Consider the following 23848-nt stretch of genomic DNA (forward strand, 5'->3'; position numbering starts at 1 on the left):
GTGACCCCATATTGGAAACTAGACCCCCCAAGGAACTTATCTAAATGTGTTGTGAGAACTTTGAGCCCCCAAGTATTTCAGTACAGTTTATAACGCAGACCCGTGAAAATAAAAATAAAAATTTCCCCTCAAAATTATTTTTTAACCCCCAGTTTTGTATTTTCTCGAGGGTAAAAGGGGAAATTGGACCCCAAAAGTTGTTGTCCAATTTGTCCTGAGTGCGTTGATACCCCAATTTTTTGGGGGGAACCACTGTTTGGGCGCATGGGAGGGCTCGGAAGGGAAGGAGCGCCATTTGGAATGCAAACTAGACCCCCCCCCCACGAACTTATCTAGATGTGTTGTGAGAACTTTGAGCCCCCAAGTGTTTCACTACAGTTTATAATGCAGAGCCGTGAAAATAAAAAATCTTTTTTTTATAGCGGGTTTTTTAGCGGATTTTTATGATTGGCAGCCGTCACACACTGAAAGACGCTTTTTATTGCAAAAAATATTTTTTGCGTTACCACATTTTGAGAGCTATAATTTTTTCATATTTGAGTCCACAGAGTCATGTGAGGTCTTGTTTTTTGCGGGACGAGTTGACGTTTTTAATGGTAACATTTTCGGGCACGTGACATTTTTTGATCGTTTTTTATTCCGATTTTTGTGAGGCAGAATGACCAAAAACCAGCTATTCATGAAATTCTTTTCGGGGAGGCGTTTATACCATTCCGCGTTTGGTAAAATTGATAAAGCAGTTTTATTCTTCGGGTCAGTATGATTACATTGACACCTCATTTTTGTCATTTTGTTAATGTTTTGGCGCTTTTATACGATAAAAACTATATTATAGAAAAAATAATTATTTTTGCATCGCTTTATTCTGAGGACTATAACTTTTTTATTTTTTTGCTGATGTTGCTCTGTGGCAGCTCGTTTTTTGCGGGACAAGATGATGCTTTCAGCGGTACCATGTTTATTTATATCTGTCTTTTTGGTCGCGTGTTATTCCACTTTTTGTTCGGCAGTATGATAATAAAGCGTTGTTTTTTGCCTCGTTTTTTCTTTTTCTTACAGTGTTTACTGAAGGGGTTAACTAGTGGGACAGTTTTATAGGTCGGGTCGTTACGGACGCGGCAATACTAAATATGTGTACTTTTATTGTTTTTTTTAATTTAGATAAAGAAATATATTTATGGGAATAATATATTTTTTTTTTTTTACACACTTAGAAATTTTTTTTTAAACTTTTTTACTTTGTCCCGGGGGGGACAATACAGATCGGTGATCTGACAGTTTGCACAGCACTCTGTCAGATCACCGATCTGTCAAAGAGTGCTGCAGCGTTACCAAGTGCCTGCTCTAAGCAGGCACTTGGTAAGCCACCTCCCTCCCTGCAGGACCCGGATGCCGCGGCCATATTGGATCCGGGCCTTGCTGCAGGGAGGAAGGTAGGAGACCCTCGCAGCAACGTGATCACATCGCTTTGCTGCGGGGGTCTCAGGGAAGCCCGCAGGGAGCCCCCTCCCTGCGCGATGCTTCCCTGCACCGCCGGCACATCGCGATCATGTTTGATCGCGGTGTGCTGGGGGTTAATATGCCGGGGCTGTCCGTGACCGCTCCTGGCACACAGTGCTGGATGTCAGCTGCGATAAGCAGCTGACACCCGGCCGCGATCGGCCGCGCTTCCCCCGTGAGCGCGGCCGATCGCCCTGGACGTACTATTCCGTCCTTGGGAAGTAGGGAACACCCCACATGGACGGAATAGTACGTCCATTGGCAGAAAGGGGTTAATATCAACCTGCAGCTGTTTACTTACCATTTGCAAGTTATTAAAAATAGGGGGGGGGGGACCAGATCATTTTTTGGGGAATCCAGACTTTTTAATAACCAGTAAAGGCTAAGCAGAGAGATGTGAACTGATATTAATAGTGTCTGGGAAGATGCATGGATATTAGCCCCTTCCCAAAATAGTAACACCAGCTCACAGCTGTCTGCTTTCCCATAGCTGATTACTAAAAATAAGGGGGACCCCCACAATATTTTTTTGTTATTTATTTTTTAGCTAAGTTCATGCACAGTAAGCTACACATGCGCTGCACTCATCATATATCTCACTAACAGTTTTCTATCTATTCTATCTATATATCTATTCTATTCTGGCTCTTCAGGTTGTGAATTTACTGTACTTGGCTGATGAAATGTTGGGTTTCCCTTGAGATTGATACATAAAAGTTGGATTTTTTATTGCACCCTTTGACTTGCATTGGCAAGTGTGATCCAAATCTCGCAGACAATCCAGGCAATCACAGAATGCTGAGATTTTTTTTTTTCTCAGTCGCATCTGAGCTGAGAAAAAACTTGCAGATGAGTACTGAATCATTGGATAACATTAGTGCGGTGTGATGTTATCTCTCATTGCACTTCTCTGTATTATTATAGGTAATGTGAGCAAGCCCTTAAACCTTAATTTAGGCAGGTACTGGAGTGATATGCACCAAGCCTAAGTTTTTAATTTGGCACATTTTATGTCAAGCATGAGACTTCTTAAAGAATTTGTATTTTTTGGCACTAAAAGCAGTTAAAGAGAAAAAATAAAAGCATATTTGATTTTGTGACAAACACATGACCCACACTATTTTGAAGAATTTGTTGCAAAACATGTCAGTGAATACCACAAGACATAAAAAGAAAAGTGACTTCAATTAATCTCAAATGGTAAACTGGGACCATGGTCCCTGTGACATAGACTCTGCTTCTTTGATCAGTTTAGTTCTAGTGATGAACGAAAATGTTTGGATGAGGTGTTATCCGAACATGCTTCTGTGCTAATCGAGTGTCTTTGGTGTGCTTAAACAATATGTTCGAGTCCCTTTAGCTGCACGTTTCGCTGCTCTTCGACAGCCGCAATACATGCATGGATTGCCTGTTTGTTAGGCCATTCCTGCATGTTTTGTATCTTTCAAACAACCGCAAGACATATGGTCACAGGGACTCTAACATATTTTTGGGCACGCTCAAGACATTATGTTACTGAGTTGTCCGTCAGGGCCTGGGAATATTCGGTACTGGGTCCGGTACTTAAAGGGGATGTCACGGTGGTGGCAACCCGGTCTGTGGCCCTGGGTGCCAAAGTAAAACAATAAAAGTTAATGATGCCACCTGTGGTACTTGGTCAGGGGTGACAGACACTGCTTAAAGGGGTCCTCTGGGGGTGATGGTATGGCAGCAGTATCGCTTCCCACAGGTCCCCGGGGCTCCCGGTGTGCTACCCAGGGATGATGTGGTGCCGGTAATAAACAGAGGACATGGAATTGCAGTTTCTTTACCTGGTTTACTGTTGTAAACAGCCTCAGTCCAGGTTACTGACAACAGGTGTCGATGGAGTCCAGGCAGCCTGAAAACAAGTGGGAATCCCTTTGCCAGGTCAGTTTGGGAGCCTTCCACTATGCGCTGGTTACTAGTCCTTTGCTGTCTGTGGCTTCCTGACAAGGTCATCGTTTACTCTCTGTCCTGGGACAGTCCCTACATGGTAGGCAACGCGAGTCGTTCCTTTGGGGTCTTTATACATGATGACTCTGGGCTCTGGATGTTGCTGTACCTCACGTGTAGTGTGAGCAAGTCACTTGCAGCTTCCTGCCCTCCGGTTCTGCCATGGGACTTGTAGTTCCACACAGCCTCAGGCTCCCAGTGGCTGGTTTCTGCACCTCTGCTGAAAATAGCCCAGTTACGGCTCCCCTCCAGCTGTGTAGTTCTCCTGTGCTTGTTCCCTGTTTCTTGCCTTCACCAGACTAACTATCTCCTCCTCCAGACCAGAGTGTATATAGGGAAGTTCCCCTTAAACCGGGTTAAGAGCTCCCCCTTCTTGCCTGGAGTCAGAATGTGTTTAATGTATAGGTTACCTGCCAAAGGGATTCTCCTCGTCCTCAGGCGTGGCATCACCCTCCCCAAGAGGAAGGCAATACCACTGTGGTACCTGAACTCCTGGGATGCCACATTAGCACACGATCATACTCGGATAACACCTTATCCGAGCATGTTCGCTGATCATTATTTATTATGGGTTACTGGTGCAAAATTGCTTAAAACAATCATAGTATATTTTAACCAAATCCACAAGTTTTTGGGAATCAGGGTGTATGTTAACTGAAAATGGGCAATTGAAAGAACCAAATTCATTAGGAGGCAAATATCAGTGTGCCCTTCATCAAGAATTGTAAGGAAAAAAACAGTTTTGATAAATTGAGGCCAACATCTCCCTTTTATCTCACCTAACTTAGAAATCTGGATAAGATATACATTCTCTTCTGGGTTTCTCCCACTGCATGCTCACAGATGTTATTATACAAGATTTAACTGAAATTACAATACAAAATGTCCAACAAATAAATAAAAAAGATATACTTGAAAACTATTTTATTGAGTTAAAATTCAGTTATTTGCTTGAAGGATCCAACCCTAGCATTTGGAGCACCCCAGTCAGTAAATCGTCTGTACTCTCCTGGTCTTAGACAATATTGACAACCTTTATAATGTGGAAGCTCATAGAAAATCCAATAGCCTTCAAATACATTGCAGGACTGGATGTCGTGGTGGTCAAAACAATCAAAAACTGATGGACAATCATACATTGCTTCCAGCATTTTGCCTCCAAAATTATTTCTTTCATAGAGTCTCAGTCTGAAAGATCCGCTATACTGTAATGCAAGAATGAAGTTAAAACAGCACATAAAATTTAACATCTTAGAATTATGACAGGCAATCTACAGCATTGATTTGTATTTCCTTGGATATTTCTAGTCATTTATCAAAATTTTTCTAATCTGGCAAAGTAAATATGGCATTAAAGAGCTTTCTACTTTCAAGAATAGAACCAATTTGCATAATTATTCTTTTGGATGATTATCTATAAAGACACCTCAAATAAGTTATATACACAATATAGCATCAAGGAGTGCAAGACTCTTCCAGTAGTTGCATCAATGACATTTTACCCAACAAAACAGTGTCATATTTTGTACCAATGAAAAAATCTGAAATAGTGCTATCTATAGATACTTGTGGAGCGCCCCTGTAGGGCTAGGGGTTACTCAGAGCCCGGCCCTTCAGTTCTCGAGGGGGATGTCACGGTGGCTGACCCGGTCCGTGGCCCTAGGGACGTCCGTTAAGAAATGGGGAAAGGTCTTTAAAGGGATAATGTTTGTGACCCCACCTGTGGTATTCGGTCAGGGTGACCAACGCTGCTTAGGGGTCCGCTGGGGTGATGTTATGGCAGCTAGTTGGTGTACCTTCCCACAGGTGAAGGATGTCCCCAGGGCTTCCCAGTGTGTAGATGGTGGATGGTGTGAGGCACAGTGAAGAACGAGGACACAAGGTTGCAGTCTCTTTACCTTTACTGAAGGCTTCAGCATCCACAGTCCAGAGCACCAGATCACAGGGCAGGCAGAGTCCGGCCGGTCTGAAAGCAAATCCAGAGTCCCCTTATCCAGGTGGTAATCAGTAGCCTTCCTCTGGTGCCCAGGTGTTGTAGTACCTTACTGTTGTGCATCTCGGTAAGGTCCTCACAACTGTTGTGGATGTTATGTCTTTCTCTCTGTCCCCCAGATGGATAGGAACAACCCGTATGACTGGTGGCTTGTGCCTTTTTACAGGAGCTCTTAGATACCCCGGCCTCCCATCGTTGCCACCGTGCCTCCTGGGTAAAGGTCGGGCAACTAGTATAGAACTAGCTGTCCTGCCGGTCTCTGAAGCCAGGCTTGGAGACGATGACTCCCTCGGTGTTCCGGCTACCGGCTACTGCACCTCAGAAGGAGACAGCCTTTTAAAGGGCAGAACTCCTTCTGTTTTCCTCTCCTTTTGCTATGATTTTGTTTCTCACTCTCTGCAACACAATTCTCCTTCAATGTCTCTTTCTAAGGATGCTGCTGCACGTGGGGCGCAGCTCCGTGGCCTTCTGTCTAGGCCTCTGACAGGATCCCACCCCTGTCAGGGACCCACTACCTGAGTGGAGCTCAGATAGCAGGTAACTGGGTGAAGCCCAGCTCGCTTCTGCCTGGGTCAAAACCCAGCCAGCTTCTGCCTAACTTCCTATCCAGACCACCAGTTTTAACTGATTGTGAAGGGTGCACTAATAAATAGGAGCATGGCTCCCCCTGGTGGAATGGAGTGTGAATTGTGGTGTGTGCTTTGTGATACCTGATAAAGTGATCTCCTTTATTGCCTTCAGACGTAACATCACTCCCCCTGGTGGAAGAATGACATTACTGCAATGACCAGGACCCTGGGGCGCTGCACTCCCCCCCCCCCCCCCCGTTAAATCCAGTACTCCAGGACTGGGAAAAGAAAACAACAATACATTAGCAAAATGACATGCAGATTTTTTAAAAACTGTGAAAGAAATTAATTTAACTGCGCTTCCCTTTATGGAAGGTGAGAACACTTGAACGTTGCAAACAATAACATATTTACATTGTGCCTACGACTTTTTTAAGGCAAGTTGAAAACAATTATTATCTAGCTATAAAACACAATTACCCATGCAGGTATACTATCTACTAAGTTCAAGTACCCTCTAAGGGTATACTATCGTAAAACCTCAAAGTGCAAATCAACATTTTCTTTATTCTTCTACATATGCAGGACTATCTATCAACCCCCATGGGTTCACTGAATTTTCCCTCAATTTATTCACAAGTACATCAAACGTCAAATTCAAATTAATTCTCAGTTCTTTCTTTCTACCAGTAGCGACAGACTCTCACGCCTGCTCAGCTGTTCTCCTTACGTTCCAACTCCGCCTAGCTGATGTTCCACGACAAGCTCCCTTTTATTCAAAAGTGCATTATCAAACATTTTCTATCATCTAGATTTCTGGCTACATACTATCGACCATGTAAACATTATTTTATCTAACTACTCAATACTTTCAAACATTGTCCCTTTTAGGCAAAGAGCAATAAACGAACATTCCCTTTAAGGGTAAACTCAAGTCTTTTCTGAAGTAGTGCAAAGTAATCACATCATCAACATTCAAGTCTATTTAAAGGTGACGTGATGCGAAGGACTTGTAACTAGTGTTGAGCGATACCTTCCGATATTTGAAAGTATCGGTGTAGGATTGTATCGGCCGATATCCGAAAAATATCGGATATCGCCGATACCAATATCCGATACCAACACAAGTCAATGGGACGCAAATATCGGAAGGTATCCTGTAATGGTTCCTAGGGTCTGAAGGAGAGGAAACTCTCCTTCAGGCCCTGGGATCCATATTCATGTAAGAAATAAAGAATAATAAAAAAAAAATATGGATATACTCACCCCTCCGACGGCCCCTGGCTATAAGCGGTGTAACCGGCAGCCTCTGTTCCTAAGAATGCAGGGTGAAGGACCTTCGATGACGTCGAGGCTTGTGATTGGTCGCGTGACCGCTCATGTGACCGCTCACGCGACCAATCACAAGCCGCGACGTCATCGCAGGTCCTTCACTCGCTCATTCTTAGGAGGGGAGACTGCCGGTTACAGCAGTTTCAACCAGGGCGCTTCCGAGGGTGAGTATATCAATATTTTTTATTTTTATTCTTTATTTTACACATGAATATGGATCCCGATAATGATTCCCGATATCGCAAAAATATCGGGACTCGGTATCGGAATTCTGATACCGCAAATATCGGCCGATACCCGATACTTGCGGTATCGGAATGCTCAACACTACTTGTGACGAACCACCAATGTTGGTCTTGGGTGGGCTACAAGACGTGTATCCTGACCCGGAATTCTGCCACACCAACGGGTTTTTCTTCACGTCTGAAAAGCAAAGTAATTTTTACAGCAATATTAACAGCAGTTTCTGTTAGAGGCAGTCTGTAAAAACCCCTGTTTTGTAAAACCAGTAGAAAGCACCCTTAAGAAGGTGCAAACTATTTACAAGCAGTTCAGGAATCATTCACTGTCCATGATCCTGCAGTCTTTAAGGCAACGATGAACTTGTGCAAAACTGATGTAAACAAAACATAGAATCCCTTTAACAGGGGACCCCTTTAAGAGATAACCCTAGGCGGGTTTAAAAGCAGGAAAGGAAATGTTTTTAGAACTATTTACAATCTGTTTAGTTTTTTGAGGCTTATTGCATTTCTGGAGGTAGCACTGGTGGAGGTAGCCCGATTGGGTACTGGCGGCTACCAGGTGCTAAATAAGGGGCTCCATCACTCCAGATGGGGGTCTGAGTATCCACAGTGTTCCGTTCAGGGGTAGACTTAGCGTAGGCTACCATTGTAGTTGGCTCAGTAGCCACAACAGTTTCGGTAGTTGTAACTGTGCATATGGTGGTCCCAGTAAAGGTACAAGTTGGCATGACAGTTGTAGTAGTAGTAGTAGTGGTGGTTGTTACAGGAGGTGGCATAGCTGGAGCATTGGCATGGTGTGTCATAGTGTCTCTTTTCTTGTGCACATTTAGGGCAAACCAGACTTTTTCACCAAAATGTCTGGTGTAGGTGACATTGTCTCCCGGGTATAAGTCTCGGTCTGGATGTCCTTCCCAGAGGTGCGATTCTACATCCCTGCAGTTGACAAATATGTCGGTGTATAGTCCTGGCTCTTTAATAAAGCCCCATCCTCCTTGGAGTTTATAGGCTATGACTGTGCCTGCTTACGCGGGGTCTGGTTAGTGGTGCGGTCCTTGCGGGCCTGAGCTTTGACTGCTAGGTCACGGTTATCAAAAGCTTTGCGTTGGGCCTGATGTTACTCCTCCTTCTCATCCCACTTGGGGGCAAGCTGGGCCTGGTGGTCTTCCCTTCTCAAAACTTCCACAGCCTCTCCTTTCTGTTTGTCTCCCCCGGGGAACCCCATGAAGTCTGATCCGGGATTCACCCAGCGGTACACAGTCCGCTCTGGATATGCTTCACCCATCTGGGTGGTAGGTGCGATTGGGGCCTGCATGAACTGCTCCATCCCCATGGCCTGGTCCCAAGGTTTGAGACACTGCAGGTAGTGGGTACCATGAGGAGGTGGCACTGCTACGGGGCCTATCAGCGAGTCTTCCATCACCGGGGCAGGGTCAGCGTTCTTACCTGCTGCAGCGGTGTCCTCAATGTCGGCTGGCTCTGCTGGCAGCGGCGTCTGCAGCAATGTTGGTGGCGGTGCCGGTGGGTCCTCCGCAGGCGGTGTCCGGTATGGGGCATTGACGTTCACCCGCTGTTGTAAGAGCTGATCGATGAGCTCTTCCACTCCGGTCCACAGGAAGTCAGCATCAGCAGTGGAGGCCTGGTTACGGTGCCTCTCCAGGTGGCTGGGGGAGTTCTCTGCTCCGACCCCACGCTCTGGTTCCGGGCGGCTGACCATGGCGTCTTCCACATGGCTCACTTCCTCATCCTTTTCCTGCTCTCTTCTCTGTGGGTGGTTTCTGTTTCTTTGTCTCCTCCCGCCATTGAGGATCAGGAGGCGGATCTCGGCTGCTGACGGACACGTCCTCAAGGTACAGAGATATTTAGACTGGGCGGCCATTATTTTTTGTGCTTCTCAGTTCATTCACGCCCACGAAGACATGCCCTTCTTCTTCTCTGGCGCTCCTCGTGGTGCGGTAATGGCAGCGGTTTTGGTGGGAATTTTTGGTGGCAAATGGCAATACACAGTCTTTAAGCAAATCACAGTTCAAATACAATTCTAGCACGGTTCTTAGGCGCACATGACCTGATTTTCAGGCTTAAGTAGATCCTGTTTGTGATGCCAAAGTTTGGAGCGCCCCCGTAGGACTAGGGGTTACTCAGAGTCGGGCCCTTCGGTTCTCCAGGGGGATGTCACGGTGGCTGACCTGGTCCATGCCCTAGGGACGTCTGTTAAGAAATGAGGAAAGGTCTTTAAAGGAATAATGCTTGTGACGCCACCTGTTGTATTCAGTCAGGGTGACCGACACTGCTTAGGGGTCGGCTGGGGTGATGTTATGGCAGCTAGTTGGTATACCTTCCCACAGCTGAAGTATGTCCCCAGGGCTTCCCAGTGTGTAGATGGTGGATGGTGTGAGGCGCAGTGAAGAACGATGACACAATGTTGCAGTCTCTTTACCTTTACTGAAGGCTTCAGCATTCACAGTCCAGAGCACCAGATCACAGGGCAGGCAGAGTCCGGCCGGTCTGAAGGCAAATCCAGAGTCCCCTTATCCAGGTGGAAATCAGTAGCCTTCCTCTAGTGCCTAGGTGTTGTAGTACCTCCCTGATGTTCATCTCGGTAAGGTCCTCACAACTACCAGATGGATAGGAACAACCCCTATGACTGGTGGCTTGAGGCTTTTTACAGGAGCTCTTAGATACCCCGGCCTCCCATCCTTGCCACCGTGCCTCCTGGGTTAAGGTCGGGCAACTAGTATAGAACTAGCTGTCCTGCCGGTATCTGGAGCCAGGCTTGGAGACGATGACTCCCTCGGTGTTCCGGCTACCGGCCACTGCGCCTCAGAAGTAGGCAGCCTTTTACACGGTAGAACTCCTTCAGGTTTCCTCTGTTGTGAATTCTGTGGCAGAGCTCCCTCTTGTGGTCACAAGTGGTACTTCGGCTGATTCTCTCTGTGAGCTTCCGTTGGTGGAGGAAAGTGGTACTGCGGCTTCTGAGTTTCCTTCTTCAGGTGATATGGTGAAGTCGTTAGGTGCTACCCTATTTAACTCCAACTGGTGCTTTGATCCTGGCTTCCAGTCAATGTTCTAGTGTTGGACCTGTTTTCCTCCTGGATCGTTCCTGTGGCCTGCTGCTCTGCATAGCTAAGTTCTTCTTTGCTATTTTGTTTGCTGTTTTTTTTCTGTCCAGCTTGTCAATTTGTTTTTTCTGCTTGCTGGAAGCTCTGGGACGCAGAGGGTGTACCTCAGTGCCGTTAGTTCGGTACAGAGGGTCTTTTTGCCCCCTTTGCGTGGTTTTTGTAGGGTTTTGTGTTGACCGCAAAGTTACCTTTCCTATCCTCGCTCTGTTCAGAAAGTTGGGCCTCACTTTGCTAAGTCTATTTCATCTCTACGTTTGTCTTTTCATCTTAACTCACAGTCATTATATGTGGGGGCTGCCTTTTGATTTGGGGGAATTTCTCTGAGGCAAGGTAGGCTTATTTTCCATCTTCAGGCTAGCTAGTTTCTCAGGCCGTGCCGAGTTGCATAGGCAGCGTTAGGCGCAATCCACGGCTGCCTCTAGTGTGGTTTGAGAGGATCAGGGATTGCGGTCAACAGAGTTCCCACGTCTCAGAGCTCGTTCTTATATTTTGGGTTATTGCCAGGTCACTGTATGTGCACTGACCTCTATGTCTATTGTGGTACTGAATTACCTTTCATAACAGTACTGGAAGCCAAAGTACTAATGATTCTCAATAGAGGGAAAAAAGAAGTTCTGAGACCATTTTTTTTTCTTTGCACTGTGTTTTGCCTTTTTTTTCCCCTAGACATTTGGGTGGTTCAGGACACAGGTGTAGCAATGGACATTAAAAGTGTGTCATCATGTGTGGATCAGCTCACGGCAAGAGTACAAAGTATTCAAGACTTTGTGGTTCAGAATTCTATGTTAGAACCGAGAATTCCTATTCCTGATTTGTTTTTTGGAGATAGAACTAAATTTCTGAGTTTCAAAAATAATTGTAAGCTATTTCTGGCCTTGAAACCTTGCTCCTCTGGTGACCCAGTTCAACAAGTTAGGATCGTTATTTCGTTTTTGCGTGGCGACCCTCAGGACTGGGCATTTTCTCTTGCGCCAGGAGATCCTGCATTGGGTAATATCGATGCGTTTTTCCTGGCGCTCGGATTGCTGTACTATGAGCCTAATTCTGTGGATCAGGCAGAGAAGAATTTGCTGGCTCTGTGTCAGGGTCAGGATGAAATAGAGGTATATTGTCAGAAATTTAGAAAGTGGTCCGTACTCACTCAGTGGAATGAAGGTGCGCTCGCAGCTATTTTCAGAAAAGGTCTCTCTGTAGCCCTTAAGGATGTCATGGTGGGATTTCCTATGCCTGCTGGTCTGAATGAGTCTATGTCTTTGGCCATTCAGATCGGTCGACGCTTGCGCGAGCGTAAATCTGTGCACCATTTGGCGGTATTACCTGAGCTTAGACCTGAGCCTATGCAGTGCGATAGGACTTTGACCAGAGTTGAACGGCAAGAACACAGACGTCTGAATGGGCTGTGTTTCTACTGTGGTGATTCCACTCATGCTATCTCTGATTGTCCTAAGCGCACTAAGCGGTTCGCTAGGTCTGCCACCATTGGTACGGTACAGTCAAAATTTCTTCTGTCCGTTACCTTGATCTGCTCTTTGTCATCGTATTCTGTCATGGCATTTGTGGACTCAGACGCTGCTTTGAATTTGATGGACTTGGAGTATGCTAGGTGTTGTGGGTTTTTCTTGGAGCCCTTGCAGTGTCCTATTCCATTGAGAGGAATTGATGCTACGCCTTTGGCCAAGAATAAGCCTCAGTACTGGACCCAGCTGACCATGTGCATGGCTCCTGCACATCAGGAGGTTATTCGCTTTCTGGTGTTGCATAATCTGCATGATGTGGTCGTGTTGGGGTTGCCATGGCTACAAGTCCATAATCCAGTATTAGATTGGAAATCCATGTCTGTGTCCAGCTGGGGTTGCCAGGGGGTACATGGTGATGTCCCATTTCTGACTATTTCGTCATCCACCCCTTCTTAGGTTCCTGAGTTTTTGTCTGATTACCGGGATTTATTTGATGAGCCCAAGTCCGATACCCTACCTCCGCATAGGGATTGTGATTGTGCTATCGATTTGATTCCTGGTAGTAAATTCCCAAAAGGTTGACTGTTTAATTTATCTGTGCCTGAGCATGCCGCTATGCGGAGTTATGTGAAGGAGTCTTTGGAGAAGGGGCATATTCGCCCGTCATCGTCGCCATTGGGAGCAGGGCTTTTTTTTGTAGCCAAGAAGGATGGTTCACTGAGACCTTGTATAGATTACCGCCTTTTAAATAAGATCACGGTTAAATTTCAGTACCCCTTGCCATTGTTATCTGATTTGTTTGCTCGGATTAAAGGGGCTAGTTGGTTTACCAAGATAGATCTTCGTGGTGCGTATAATCTTGTGCGTATTAAGCGAGGCGATGAGTGGAAAACTGCATTTAATACGCCCGAGGGCCATTTTGAGTACCTGGTAATGCCATTCGGACTTGCCAATGCTCCATCAGTGTTTCAGTCCTTGATGCATGACATCTTCCGAGAGTACCTGGATAAATTCCTGATTGTGTACTTAGATGACATTTTGATCTTCTCGGATGATTGGGAGTCTCATGTGAAGCAGGTCAGAACGGTGTTTCAGGTCCTGCGTGCTAATTCTTTGTTTGTAAAGGGATCAAAGTGTCTCTTTGGTGTTCAGAAGGTTTCATTTTTGGGGTTCATCTTTTCCCCTTCTACTATCGAGATGGACCATGTTAAGGTCCAAGCCATCCATAATTGGACTCAGCCGACATCTCTGAAAAGTCTGCAAAAGTTCCTGGGCTTTGCTAATTTTTATCGTCGCTTCATCTGCAATTTTTCTAGTATTGCTAAACCGTTGACCGATTTGACCAAGAAAGGTGCTGATGTGGTCAATTGGTCTTCTGCTGCTGTGGAAGCTTTTCAAGAGTTGAAGCGTCGTTTTTCTTCTGCCCCTGTGTTGTGTCAGCCAGATGTTTCGCTTCCGTTCAAGGTCGAGGTTAATGCTTCTGAGATTGGCGCAGGGGCTGTTTTGTCGCAGAGAAGTTCTGATTGCTCGGTCATGAAACCATGCGCCTTCTTTTCCAGGAAGTTTTCGCCTGCTGAGCAAAATTATGATGTGGGCAATCGAGAGTTGCTGGCCATGAAGTGGGCATTCGAGGAGTGGCGTCATTGGCTTGAAGGAGCTAAGCATCGCGTGGTGGTCTTGACTGATCATAAGAACTTGACTTATCTCGAGTCCGCTAAGCGGTTGAATCCTAGACAAGCTCGTTGGTCGTTGTTTTTTGCCCGTTTTGACTTTGTTATTTCATACCTTCCGGGCTCTAAAAATGTGAAGGCGGATGCTCTGTCTAGGAGTTTTGTGCCCGACTCTCCGGGTGTATCTGAGCCGGCGGGTATCCTCAAAGAGGGAGTAATTGTGTCTGCCATCTCCCCTGATTTGCGGCGGGTGCTGCAGAAATTTCAGGCTAATAAACCTGATCGTTGCCCAGCGGAGAAACTGTTTGTCCCTGATAGGTGGACGAATAAAGTCATCTCTGAGGTTCATTGTTCGGTGTTGGCTGGTCATCCTGGAATCTTTGGTACCAGAGAGTTAAGAAAAACAAAGAAAACTAATCTATCCAATAAACTTTATTAAACAAAATAAGGATAAAAGACTGACACAACACCCAGACCCCTCTAAATGGGGGTGGGTCAATTAAAAAACCTGGCCCAAAAAGATTATAAAGGGCAAAGGGTGGGAGGGACAACGGGGCCGATAGCAAAAACCCTACACGTCCCTACAAATATTCCCTGCCTGTCTGCGGAGGTTGGCACCCTCTTGGACGCAATATGGCGCCCCCGCTCACCGTCGACTCACCCTTAAGGCCCTATAAGTCCCTCTACATGTATAAAGATACTATACCACAAACAACACCCAATACATGGCCTAACCAAACTCGGGACCAAAAAAAGAGAAAAAACACCAGGTAGTGATTCACCAGTAAAGACAAACGGTCTGACCGTACCAATCCCTAATGCTAAAGTATAACGCCTGAAACTAAGGCTAATACACCCTAAGGAGTCCCTAACCGAGTCTCCCTACCTGTCAGCGGAGGTTGGCACCCTCTTGAACGCAAATGGCGCCCCCGCTCCTCGGCGGCTGCCCCTATTAACCCTGGCTGAATCCCTAAAAGAAGATATATCGGGATACTAAATACGGGTGGTGCCTTAGGGGCTATACTAGTGACCCAGATAAATAGGTCCCTATAGCTCGGTCAGACCCTAAAGATAAAGCAAATAGCAACAATACTTAAACCAATGCTTGCACGGCAATAGGAAAGATGTATATAACAGCTTAACGAATACAACTATATTATGATCACAGTTGGTAAAGTACTCGTATGCAAATACAATGGTTGCGGGGAAAAAAAAAAAAAAAAAAAACACACAACTGGTGAAAAACATATAAACTTAAAAGGCCTGAAACACTTATCTGTGTTCAGGTCTCGCCTCTACGCGTTTCCCCCCCATGATGTGGTTCCTCAGGAGGCATATGGGAAAAAGAGATATTGTGTGAATAGATCACATCAGAGATACATGTTGTGTAAGTGTTTCAGGCCTTTTAAGTTTATATGTTTTTCACCAGTTGTGTGTTTTTTTTTTTTTTTTGTTTTTTTTTCCCGCAACCATTGTATTTGCATACGAGTACTTTACCAACTGTGATCATAATATAGTTGTATTCGTTAAGCTGTTATATACATCTTTCCTATTGCCGTGCAAGCATTGGTTTAAGTATTGTTGCTATTTGCTTTATCTTTAGGGTCTGACCGAGCTATAGGGACCTATTTATCTGGGTCACTAGTATAGCCCCTAAGGCACCACCCGTATTTAGTATCCCGATATATCTTCTTTTAGGGATTCAGCCAGGGTTAATAGGGGCAGCCGCCGAGGAGCGGGGGCGCCATTTGCGTTCAAGAGGGTGCCAACCTCCGCTGACAGGTAGGGAGACTCGGTTAGGGACTCCTTAGGGTGTATTAGCCTTAGTTTCAGGCGTTATACTTTAGCATTAGGGATTGGTACGGTCAGACCGTTTGTCTTTACTGGTGAATCACTACCTGGTGTTTTTTCTCTTTTTTTGGTCCCGAGTTTGGTTAGGCCATGTATTGGGTGTTGTTTGTGGTATAGTATCTTTATACATGTAGAGGGACTTATAGGGCCTTAAGGGTGAGTCGACGGTGAGCGGGGGCGCCATATTGCGTCCAAGAGGGTGCCAACCTCCGCAGACAGGCAGGGAATATTTGTAGGGACGTGTAGGGTTTTTGCTATCGGCCCCGTTGTCCCTCCCACCCTTTGCCCTTTATAATCTTTTTGGGCCAGGTTTTTTAATTGACCCACCCCCATTTAGAGGGGTCTGGGTGTTGTGTCAGTCTTTTATCCTTATTTTGTTTAATAAAGTTTATTGGATAGATTAGTTTTCTTTGTTTTTCTTGGTTTAATACTAATTTGGATTATCAGATATTATACGTACCAGAGAGTTAGTGGCTAGATCCTTTTGGTGGCCATCTCTGTCGCGGGATGTGCGTGCTTTTGTGCAGTCCTGTGGGATTTGTGCTCGGGCTAAGCCCTGCTGTTCTCGTGCCAGTGGGTTGCTTTTGCCCCTGCCGGTCCCGAAGAGGCCTTGGACACATATCTCTATGGATTTTATTTCAGATCTTCCCGTCTCTCAAAAGATGTCAGTAATTTGGGTGGTCTGTGATCGCTTCTCTAAGATGGTCCATTTGGTACCCTTGTCTAAATTGCCTTCCTCCTCTGATTTGGTGCCATTGTTTTTCCAGCATGTGGTTCGTTTACATGGCATTCCAGAGAATATCGTTTCTGTCAGAGGTTCCCAGTTTGTTTCGAGGTTTTGGCGAGCCTTTTGTGGTAGGATGGGCATTGACTTGTCTTTTTCCTCGGCTTTCCATCCTCAGACTAATGGCCAGACCGAACGAACCAATCCGACCTTGGAAATATATCTGAGATGCTTTGTTTCTGCTGATCACGATGACTGGGTGTCCTTTTTGCCTTTGGCTGAGTTCGCCCTTAATAATCGGGCCAGCTCGGCTACCTTGGTTTCACCGTTTTTCTGCAACTCTGGGTTCCATCCTCGTTTCTCTTCAGGGCAGGTTGAGTCTTCGGACTGTCCTGGTGTGGATACTGTGGTGGACAGGTTGCAGCAGATTTGGACTCATGTAGTGGACAATTTGACCTTGTCCCAGGAGAAGGCTCAACGTTTCGCTAATCGCAGACGCTGTGTGGGTCCCCGACTTCGGGTTGGGGACTTGGTTTGGTTATCTTCTTGTCATATTCCTATGAAGGTTTCCTCTCCTAAGTTTAAACCTCGTTTTATTGGTCCGTATAGGATTTCTGAGGTTCTTAATCCTGTGTCTTTTCGTCTGACCCGTCCAGATTCTTTTTCCATACATAACGTATTCCATAGGTCATTGTTGCGGAGATACGTGGCACCCGTGGTTCCATCTGTTGATCCTCCTGCCCCGGTTTTGGTGGAGAGGGAGTTGGAGTATATTGTGGAGAAGATTTTGGATTCTCGTGTTTCTAGACGGAAACTCCAGTATCTGGTGAAGTGGAAGGGTTATGCTCAGGAAGATAATTCCTGGGTCTTTGCCTCTGATGTCCATGCTCCCGATCTTGTTTGTGCCTTTCATATGGCTCATCCTGGTCATCCTGGGAGCTCTGGTGAGGGTTCAGTGACCCCTCCTCAAGGGGAGGTACTGTTGTGAATTCTTTGGCAGAGCTCCCTCTTGTGGTCACAAGTGGTACTTCGGCTGATTCTCTCTGTGAGCTTCCGTTGGTGGAGGAAAGTGGTACTGCGGCTTCTGAGTTTCCTTCTTCAGGTGATATGGTGAAGTCGTTGGGTGCTACCCTATTTAACTCCACCTGGTGCTTTGATCCTGGCTTCCAGTCAATGTTCTAGTGTTGGACCTGTTTTCCTCCTGGATCGTTCCTGTGGCCTGCTGCTCTGCATAGCTAAGTTCTTCTTTGCTATTTTGTTTGCTGTTTTTTTTATGTCCAGCATGTCAATTTGTTTTTTCTGCTTGCTGGAAGCTCTGGGACGCAGAGGGTGTACCTCCGTGCCGTTAGTTCGGTATGGAGGGTCTTTTTGCCCCCTTTGCGTGGTTTTTGTAGGGTTTTGTGTTGACTGCAAAGTTACCTTTCCTATCCTCGCTCTGTTCAGAAAGTTGGGCCTCACTTTGCTAAGTCTATTTCATCTCTACGTTTGTCTTTTCATCTTAACTCACAGTCATTATATGTGGGGGCTGCCTTTTCCTTTGGGGGTATTTCTCTGAGGCAAGGTAGGCTTATTTTCCATCTTCAGGCTAGCTAGTTTCTCAGGCCGTGCCTAGTTGCATAGGCAGCATTAGGCGCCATCCACGGCTGCCTCTAGTGTGGTTTGAGAGGATCAGGGATTGCGGTCAACAGAGTTCCCACGTCTCAGAGCTCGTTCTTATTTTTTGGGTTATTGCCAGGTCACTGTATGTGCACTGACCTCTATGTCTATTGTGGTACTGAATTACCTTTCATAACATTCCTCTCCTTTTGCTATGACTTCATTGGCTTGTCAAATGATGCAATTTGGGTACCACTAATACTTGGCTCTTAAATGTCATTGTTTCAGTGAGGTGCTGCTATTGGATACAACCATTCCAAACCATTCCATCCATTACTGGATAAATACCAATTAATGTCTAATAATTAGTGTTGAGCATTCCGATACCGCAAGTATCGGGTATCGGCCGATATTTGCGGTATCGGAATTCCAATACCGAGTTCCGATATTTTTGCGATATCGGGAATCAGTATCGGGATGAAGATTGATGTGTAAAATAATGAATAAAAATAAAAAATATTGATATACTCACCCTTGGACGCGCCCTAGTTGTAACCGCTGCAACCGCCATGCTTCTGTTCCTAAGAATGAGCGCGTGAAGGACCTTCGATGACGTCGCGGCTTGTGATTGCTCACGTGAGCGGTCACATGAGCGGTCACGCAACCAATCACAAGCTGCGACGTCATCGAAGGTCCTTCATGCGCTCATTCTTAGGAAGGGAATCATGGCGGTTGCAGCGGTTACAACCAGGGCGCGTCCGAGGGTAAGTATATCAATATTTTTTTTTTTATTCTTTATTTTACACATGAATATGGATCCCAGGGCCTGAAGGAGAGTTTCCTCTCCTTCAGACCCTGGGAACCATTACGGATACATTCCAATATTTGTGTCCCATTGACTTGTATTGGTATCGGATATCAGTATCGGCGATATCCGATATTGTTCGGATATCGGCCGATACCATCCGATACCGATACTTTCAAATATCGGACGGTATCGATCAACACTACTAATAATCTCTCTACATTGTTCTATTGCTGCAGCTTGGAAGACGACGACCAGAGGACAGCTGTGTGACACCACAGAGTCCCTTTATGGAGAAGGCTCAATAACAAGAGGTCTGTACCAGGACGATGAACGTCTTCTGCTTTTTAATGCATTGTCTCAGCCACATAAAATGAGAGATAAAAATATGCAAGTAATGCCAAGCCTCCATTTGCCTTAAAAAGACGTGTTGTGAAATGCTCTGAGGTCTCCTAGGACTTTATCCAGTCCCCTTTAAAGCTCTTTTACGCAAGCACATATATGGCAACAGCTAAAAGTCTGAGGAAGGTCTAAGTTATTGACCGAAACATCATGAAATTTTGGCTTGCATTAAAATAAAACTAAATTGCAGATAATTGGAGTGCCGGATTTTTTTTGACTAAAAGAATGCAGGGCTCATATGAGTTCCTTTTTGTTAGGTCAGAAGATAGTCATGAAGCAATAATTTTCCAAGTCTGAAATGCTGGGCATCTAGTAATTTATTGCTCGTATGTTTTACATTACATTTGCCTCAATCGGAAGTGATACTGGGAAATGGTGCAGCAGTAAACTAGGACTCTCTATTTTCTTTGTTGATAACTGCTTTATACAGCGGAAAGAGTAGATGGTGACAGTGTCCAAGAGAAATCCATGCATCTTGGGCAAAAATATCACCATTTTCCTAAAACAGTTTAACACTATAATGAGCATTTCTATCCGCATGGTGAATAAGAATGGAATTTAGACTGGCAAGTGGTCTGCTATTGTCCGCTTATACCAGGATCTGTTATCAAAAAATAGTTGTCAACACTTGGAGTAGACATTTTCTTTAGAGAACTCATTAGGACTTATGTACTACCAAGACATGCAGCAGAAAATGCTGCAAACAGGGACATAGTATTAAGAACAGTAAAGCGTTCACTTACAGGAACTGTTGTGGGGCAATACACAAATCTAAGAATGTCCTAGAAAGACTACTTGCAACTTTTATGAGCCGGCTTCCCACATTTACAATGACATTTCACAGTGAGTTAAAGCATATACATTGGTGGCTGCCAAGTGCAAAGCCTGCACTAGTGTCTGCGGACAACAAGCATGAGGATAAGTGTAGATGTTTGTCTCCTGCTGCAGCCCGTTCCCCAGCCTTTGTTTCTAGCCTTATTTGTGTTCAGGTTTTTTCCTCTCTGAGTCTCTAGACCACCCATCACCCTCACTAATGTTACCACCTTTACTTTCCCATTACTTGTTTTAGTGACTTAGTCACTGGCTCTATGCTCCACACAGCCTCCCTATTATCTTGCAGTGTTGCTAACCCTCACTCCAACCACTGTTGTAGTCTGTTCTCTGGAGGATTTTCACCCTCTTGTCTCTGCAGGTACCATACAGAGGAAGAGGAAAGGTATGGACAGTACTTGTACTGACCATTCCAAGAAGAATGAGATGGGGGTAATTGAGGGCCTGTAACCTATAGAAGATTTGGATAAGATAGTGAAGGAATTGGTGGAAGTGGTGGAAGACTGTAGTAACCTTTTAGACTTTCCAGTGGTGTGATTTTTGTATACGCTACAAGAATGAGTCTTGTTTTTTCTATTGGTCTCGTTTGGGCAAACAGTACTGCAGAGGTTGCCTTTCCTATGAGGGTGAGCCTTTTTACTCTTGTCTATAGCTGACTTCAGGATGCAGCCTGCTGTGTTTAGCTTGGCATAGTCATGCTTCAAGTTTCTTTAACTAGTCACACTTAGGCTACGTTCACATTAGCGTTGCGCCGCCGTGCGTCGGCGACGCAATGCGCGACGCACGCTAAAACGCGCGCAAACGCGCGCAAAAACGCGCGCGTTTTGCGACGCGTGCGTCGTTTTCCGACGAAAATCGGACGCACAGAAAATGCTACATGTAGCGTTTTCTTGCGTCCGACGCTAGCGTCGGAAACGACGCACGTGGCGAAAAACGCCACCAAAACGACGCACGCGTCCCCTATGTTAAACATAGGGGCGCGTCGCCGCTGCGTCGCCGGCGCAACAGCGACGCACATTGGCGGAACGCCAATGTGAACGTAGCCTTATAGGTGCACTTCAGAAATGTTTCTTCCTGGAGAACTAATCTGTCTGCTTTTTCAAAAAGAATTGCCTCTCTAGCTGAATCTTGAATTGCCTTCCAAGGATTGACCTAGAATTTGCACTTTTATTCACAGTACATACTGTATATCCTATTAAAAGCTGCTATTTGTATTTCTATTAGAAATTTGAAAAGTAGACATTGGGCGAATACATTATTATACTTTCATTTCCATGCTCCTTTTGTAAACTGTTGTAGTGACAATAACTAATCGTGACAGAAGGGTTTCACTCATATGTAAAAGAAATATCAGAAATAAAGACACTTACTTGTGGGAAAGCTATACAAGATCTGATGGAATCATTAAATCCCATCCAATCAAGAAAATTTGAATACTCTCCTCGTTTTAGAAAATACTGATACCCTTTATAGTTGGTGCGCTCATATAGCATCCAGCATCCTTTTATGACACGTACAGAGTTGCATTGACTGATATATATCTTCAAATTAGGGCAGTCTTTTCCACATTCATAGAAACCACCTTGGAAATGTTTCCCTTCATACAAGATTATCTGCATCTACGAAAAAAACACAAATTATTTAATGTGCTGTTATCTCTGAGATACTATTACTTTATTTTGTCAAACAACTGTTGTAGAGTGCAATACCAATATTGTATGAAAATTATAGCGACCATATTTATAGGATTTTTATTTTTATCATTGTAGTCGTGTCATGAAAAGGGTACTGTAATCTTCAGCTACATTCATATGACCTGATGTAGAGAAAATTAAATCCAACCCAGATTTGAAGGGAAATCTGTGTCAGAAATCCACGTTTTCCTGGGTTTCATTATTGGGTCTAGCATTAATTTTAGAATCCATGTGTCAATGGATAAAATCTGTGTAGAGTCTGCTTCAGCAAGTCAGAGGTCACTTCCTTATTTTCTTTGACAAATACTCCAATTTTGTAGCGCAAACTTGAGCAATTTTAAGCGCAAAATTGAGCAATGTTTCAATGATATCACTGATTTTTCATTTAAATTAATGGGAGGCAATTTGGGAGTGCATTTCATAATCATGTGAATGTGATTATAGGTATTTTCACAGGAGTTTTCTATGTGTATTTTTAAGCAGATCTACTCTAAAATACGCACTCAAAACCGCATAAAATACTCTTTGAATTTTCTTTGTTTCGGATTTTGGAGTTCTGCTACAAATTCATTTTAAGAAAATGTCAGTAAGAACATACCATTAAAGTTAACTTTTTAAGTATGCAGGTATGGATAGTATACAACTTAAATGACACATTTAATGTATTAAAAAGGTGACCATAGTTACCACTTGAATAATATCATTTTGTTCTCAGTCTACTCCAATAAAAAAAAAGAACAATTTCCATTTCAGATTTTTAAGCAGAATAAAAAGAAAAAAGATTTATCCATCTATGTAATATATTACAATATTCCATACTATATACATCAGTTAACTATATTTAAAAAATACATTATCTGAAGAAGCATATAATCTAAATTTCACTATTTGAACAGAACTGAAATGTCTCACTTAACATTTTTACCTTCATCAATGTGTTATACAAGATGTAACATGGATAAGCCCTCAGTACAAACAAATACTGGTGGGCTGTGTCCTTTTTATACATTTCAAAGGTCACACAATGAAGAACATTTCACCTAATGAAAGGACTGAACAGTTCTGTTTTGTACCCCCTATGTACCTCTACAACATTCTTTTCAGTATGGTTCAAATGTTATTGTCAAGTGATCAGGCTTTCTAAAGGGAGATTCTAGATTATGGTTACATGACTATAATTTAACAAGAACAAATAGAGAGATCTGTCTCTGAAGACTGACAGTAGCTTAGGTTACCTTTCCATGACAAAAAGGTCATATAATGATCATTCATTTATAAGGCTCATAAGTATAACTCCAATTGTAGCTCTGCGGAAATTATACACTTGGACACTAAGTTTAAAAATTACAACCCTAAAGGTATTTAAAGCAAGGTTTAGGAAAATAACTCATCAAGATCTTCCAAGCAAAGAAGAAACAAAATTGAAATAAGTGTCATTTTTTAGGATATTCAATCTTTTTTTGTAACAAAACAGTAAAACAGAAATATACAACTCAATTTGTTTCCTTGATCCTACAGTTTTTAGAAAAAGTAGGTATTTTAGGCTTTGAGGTGCCAAAACATTTGAAAGACCCCAAGCTGACCCGAGATTCAATACTATATTATTATTATTATTAGTATTATTATTATTTATATAGCACCATTAATTCCATGGTGCTGTACATGAGAAGGGGTTACATCAAAATACAAATATCACTTACAGTAAACAAAACTAACAATGACAGACTGATACAGAGGGGCGAAGACCCTGCCCTTGCGGGCTTACATTCTACAGGATTATGGGGAAGGAGACAGTAGGTCGAGGGTTGCAGTAGCTCCAATGGTGTTGAGGTGGCCGTGTAGTCTTTACAGGCTGTAAGCTTCCTTGAAGAGGTGGGTTTTCAGGTTTCTTTTGAAGGATCCAAAAGTAGTGGATAACCAGATGTGTTGGGGCACTGAATTCCAGAGGATGGGTGATACTGTATTCGGGAGAAGTCTTGGAGGCGATCGGGTGACGAGCGAATAAGTGTAGAGGAGAGGAGGAGGTCTTGGGAGGACAGGAGATTACGTGAGGGAAGATATTGAGAGATTAGTGTGGAACTATATGGAGGAG

General features: G+C 44.2%; 1 protein-coding gene across 3 annotated transcripts in view; it reads right to left on the reverse strand.

Annotated features, from left to right (window-relative positions):
• LOC138644859 (gamma-crystallin 2-like) overlaps window positions 1–22727 on the reverse strand; it is a 166296-nt gene extending 143569 nt beyond the window's left edge. For 2 of the 3 annotated variants that reach the window (XM_069733746.1, XM_069733744.1), the window contains exon 1: window positions 21433–21484. Coding sequence is in view for 1 of the 3 variants with exons in the window: in XM_069733747.1 (XP_069589848.1) it covers window positions 4407–4679; window positions 21433–21681; window positions 22682–22687 (528 nt within the window). In the remaining 2 variants the exon portion in view is untranslated. Of the gene's footprint in view, window positions 1–4383; window positions 4680–21432; window positions 21682–22681 lie in introns of those variants that run through there. The other variant, XM_069733747.1, reaches the window with a different exon arrangement.
• Window positions 22728–23848: the final 1121 nt, after the last annotated feature.

Source organism: Ranitomeya imitator, chromosome 7 (assembly GCF_032444005.1).
Source record: "Ranitomeya imitator isolate aRanImi1 chromosome 7, aRanImi1.pri, whole genome shotgun sequence".
Lineage (NCBI taxonomy): Eukaryota > Metazoa > Chordata > Amphibia > Anura > Dendrobatidae > Ranitomeya > Ranitomeya imitator.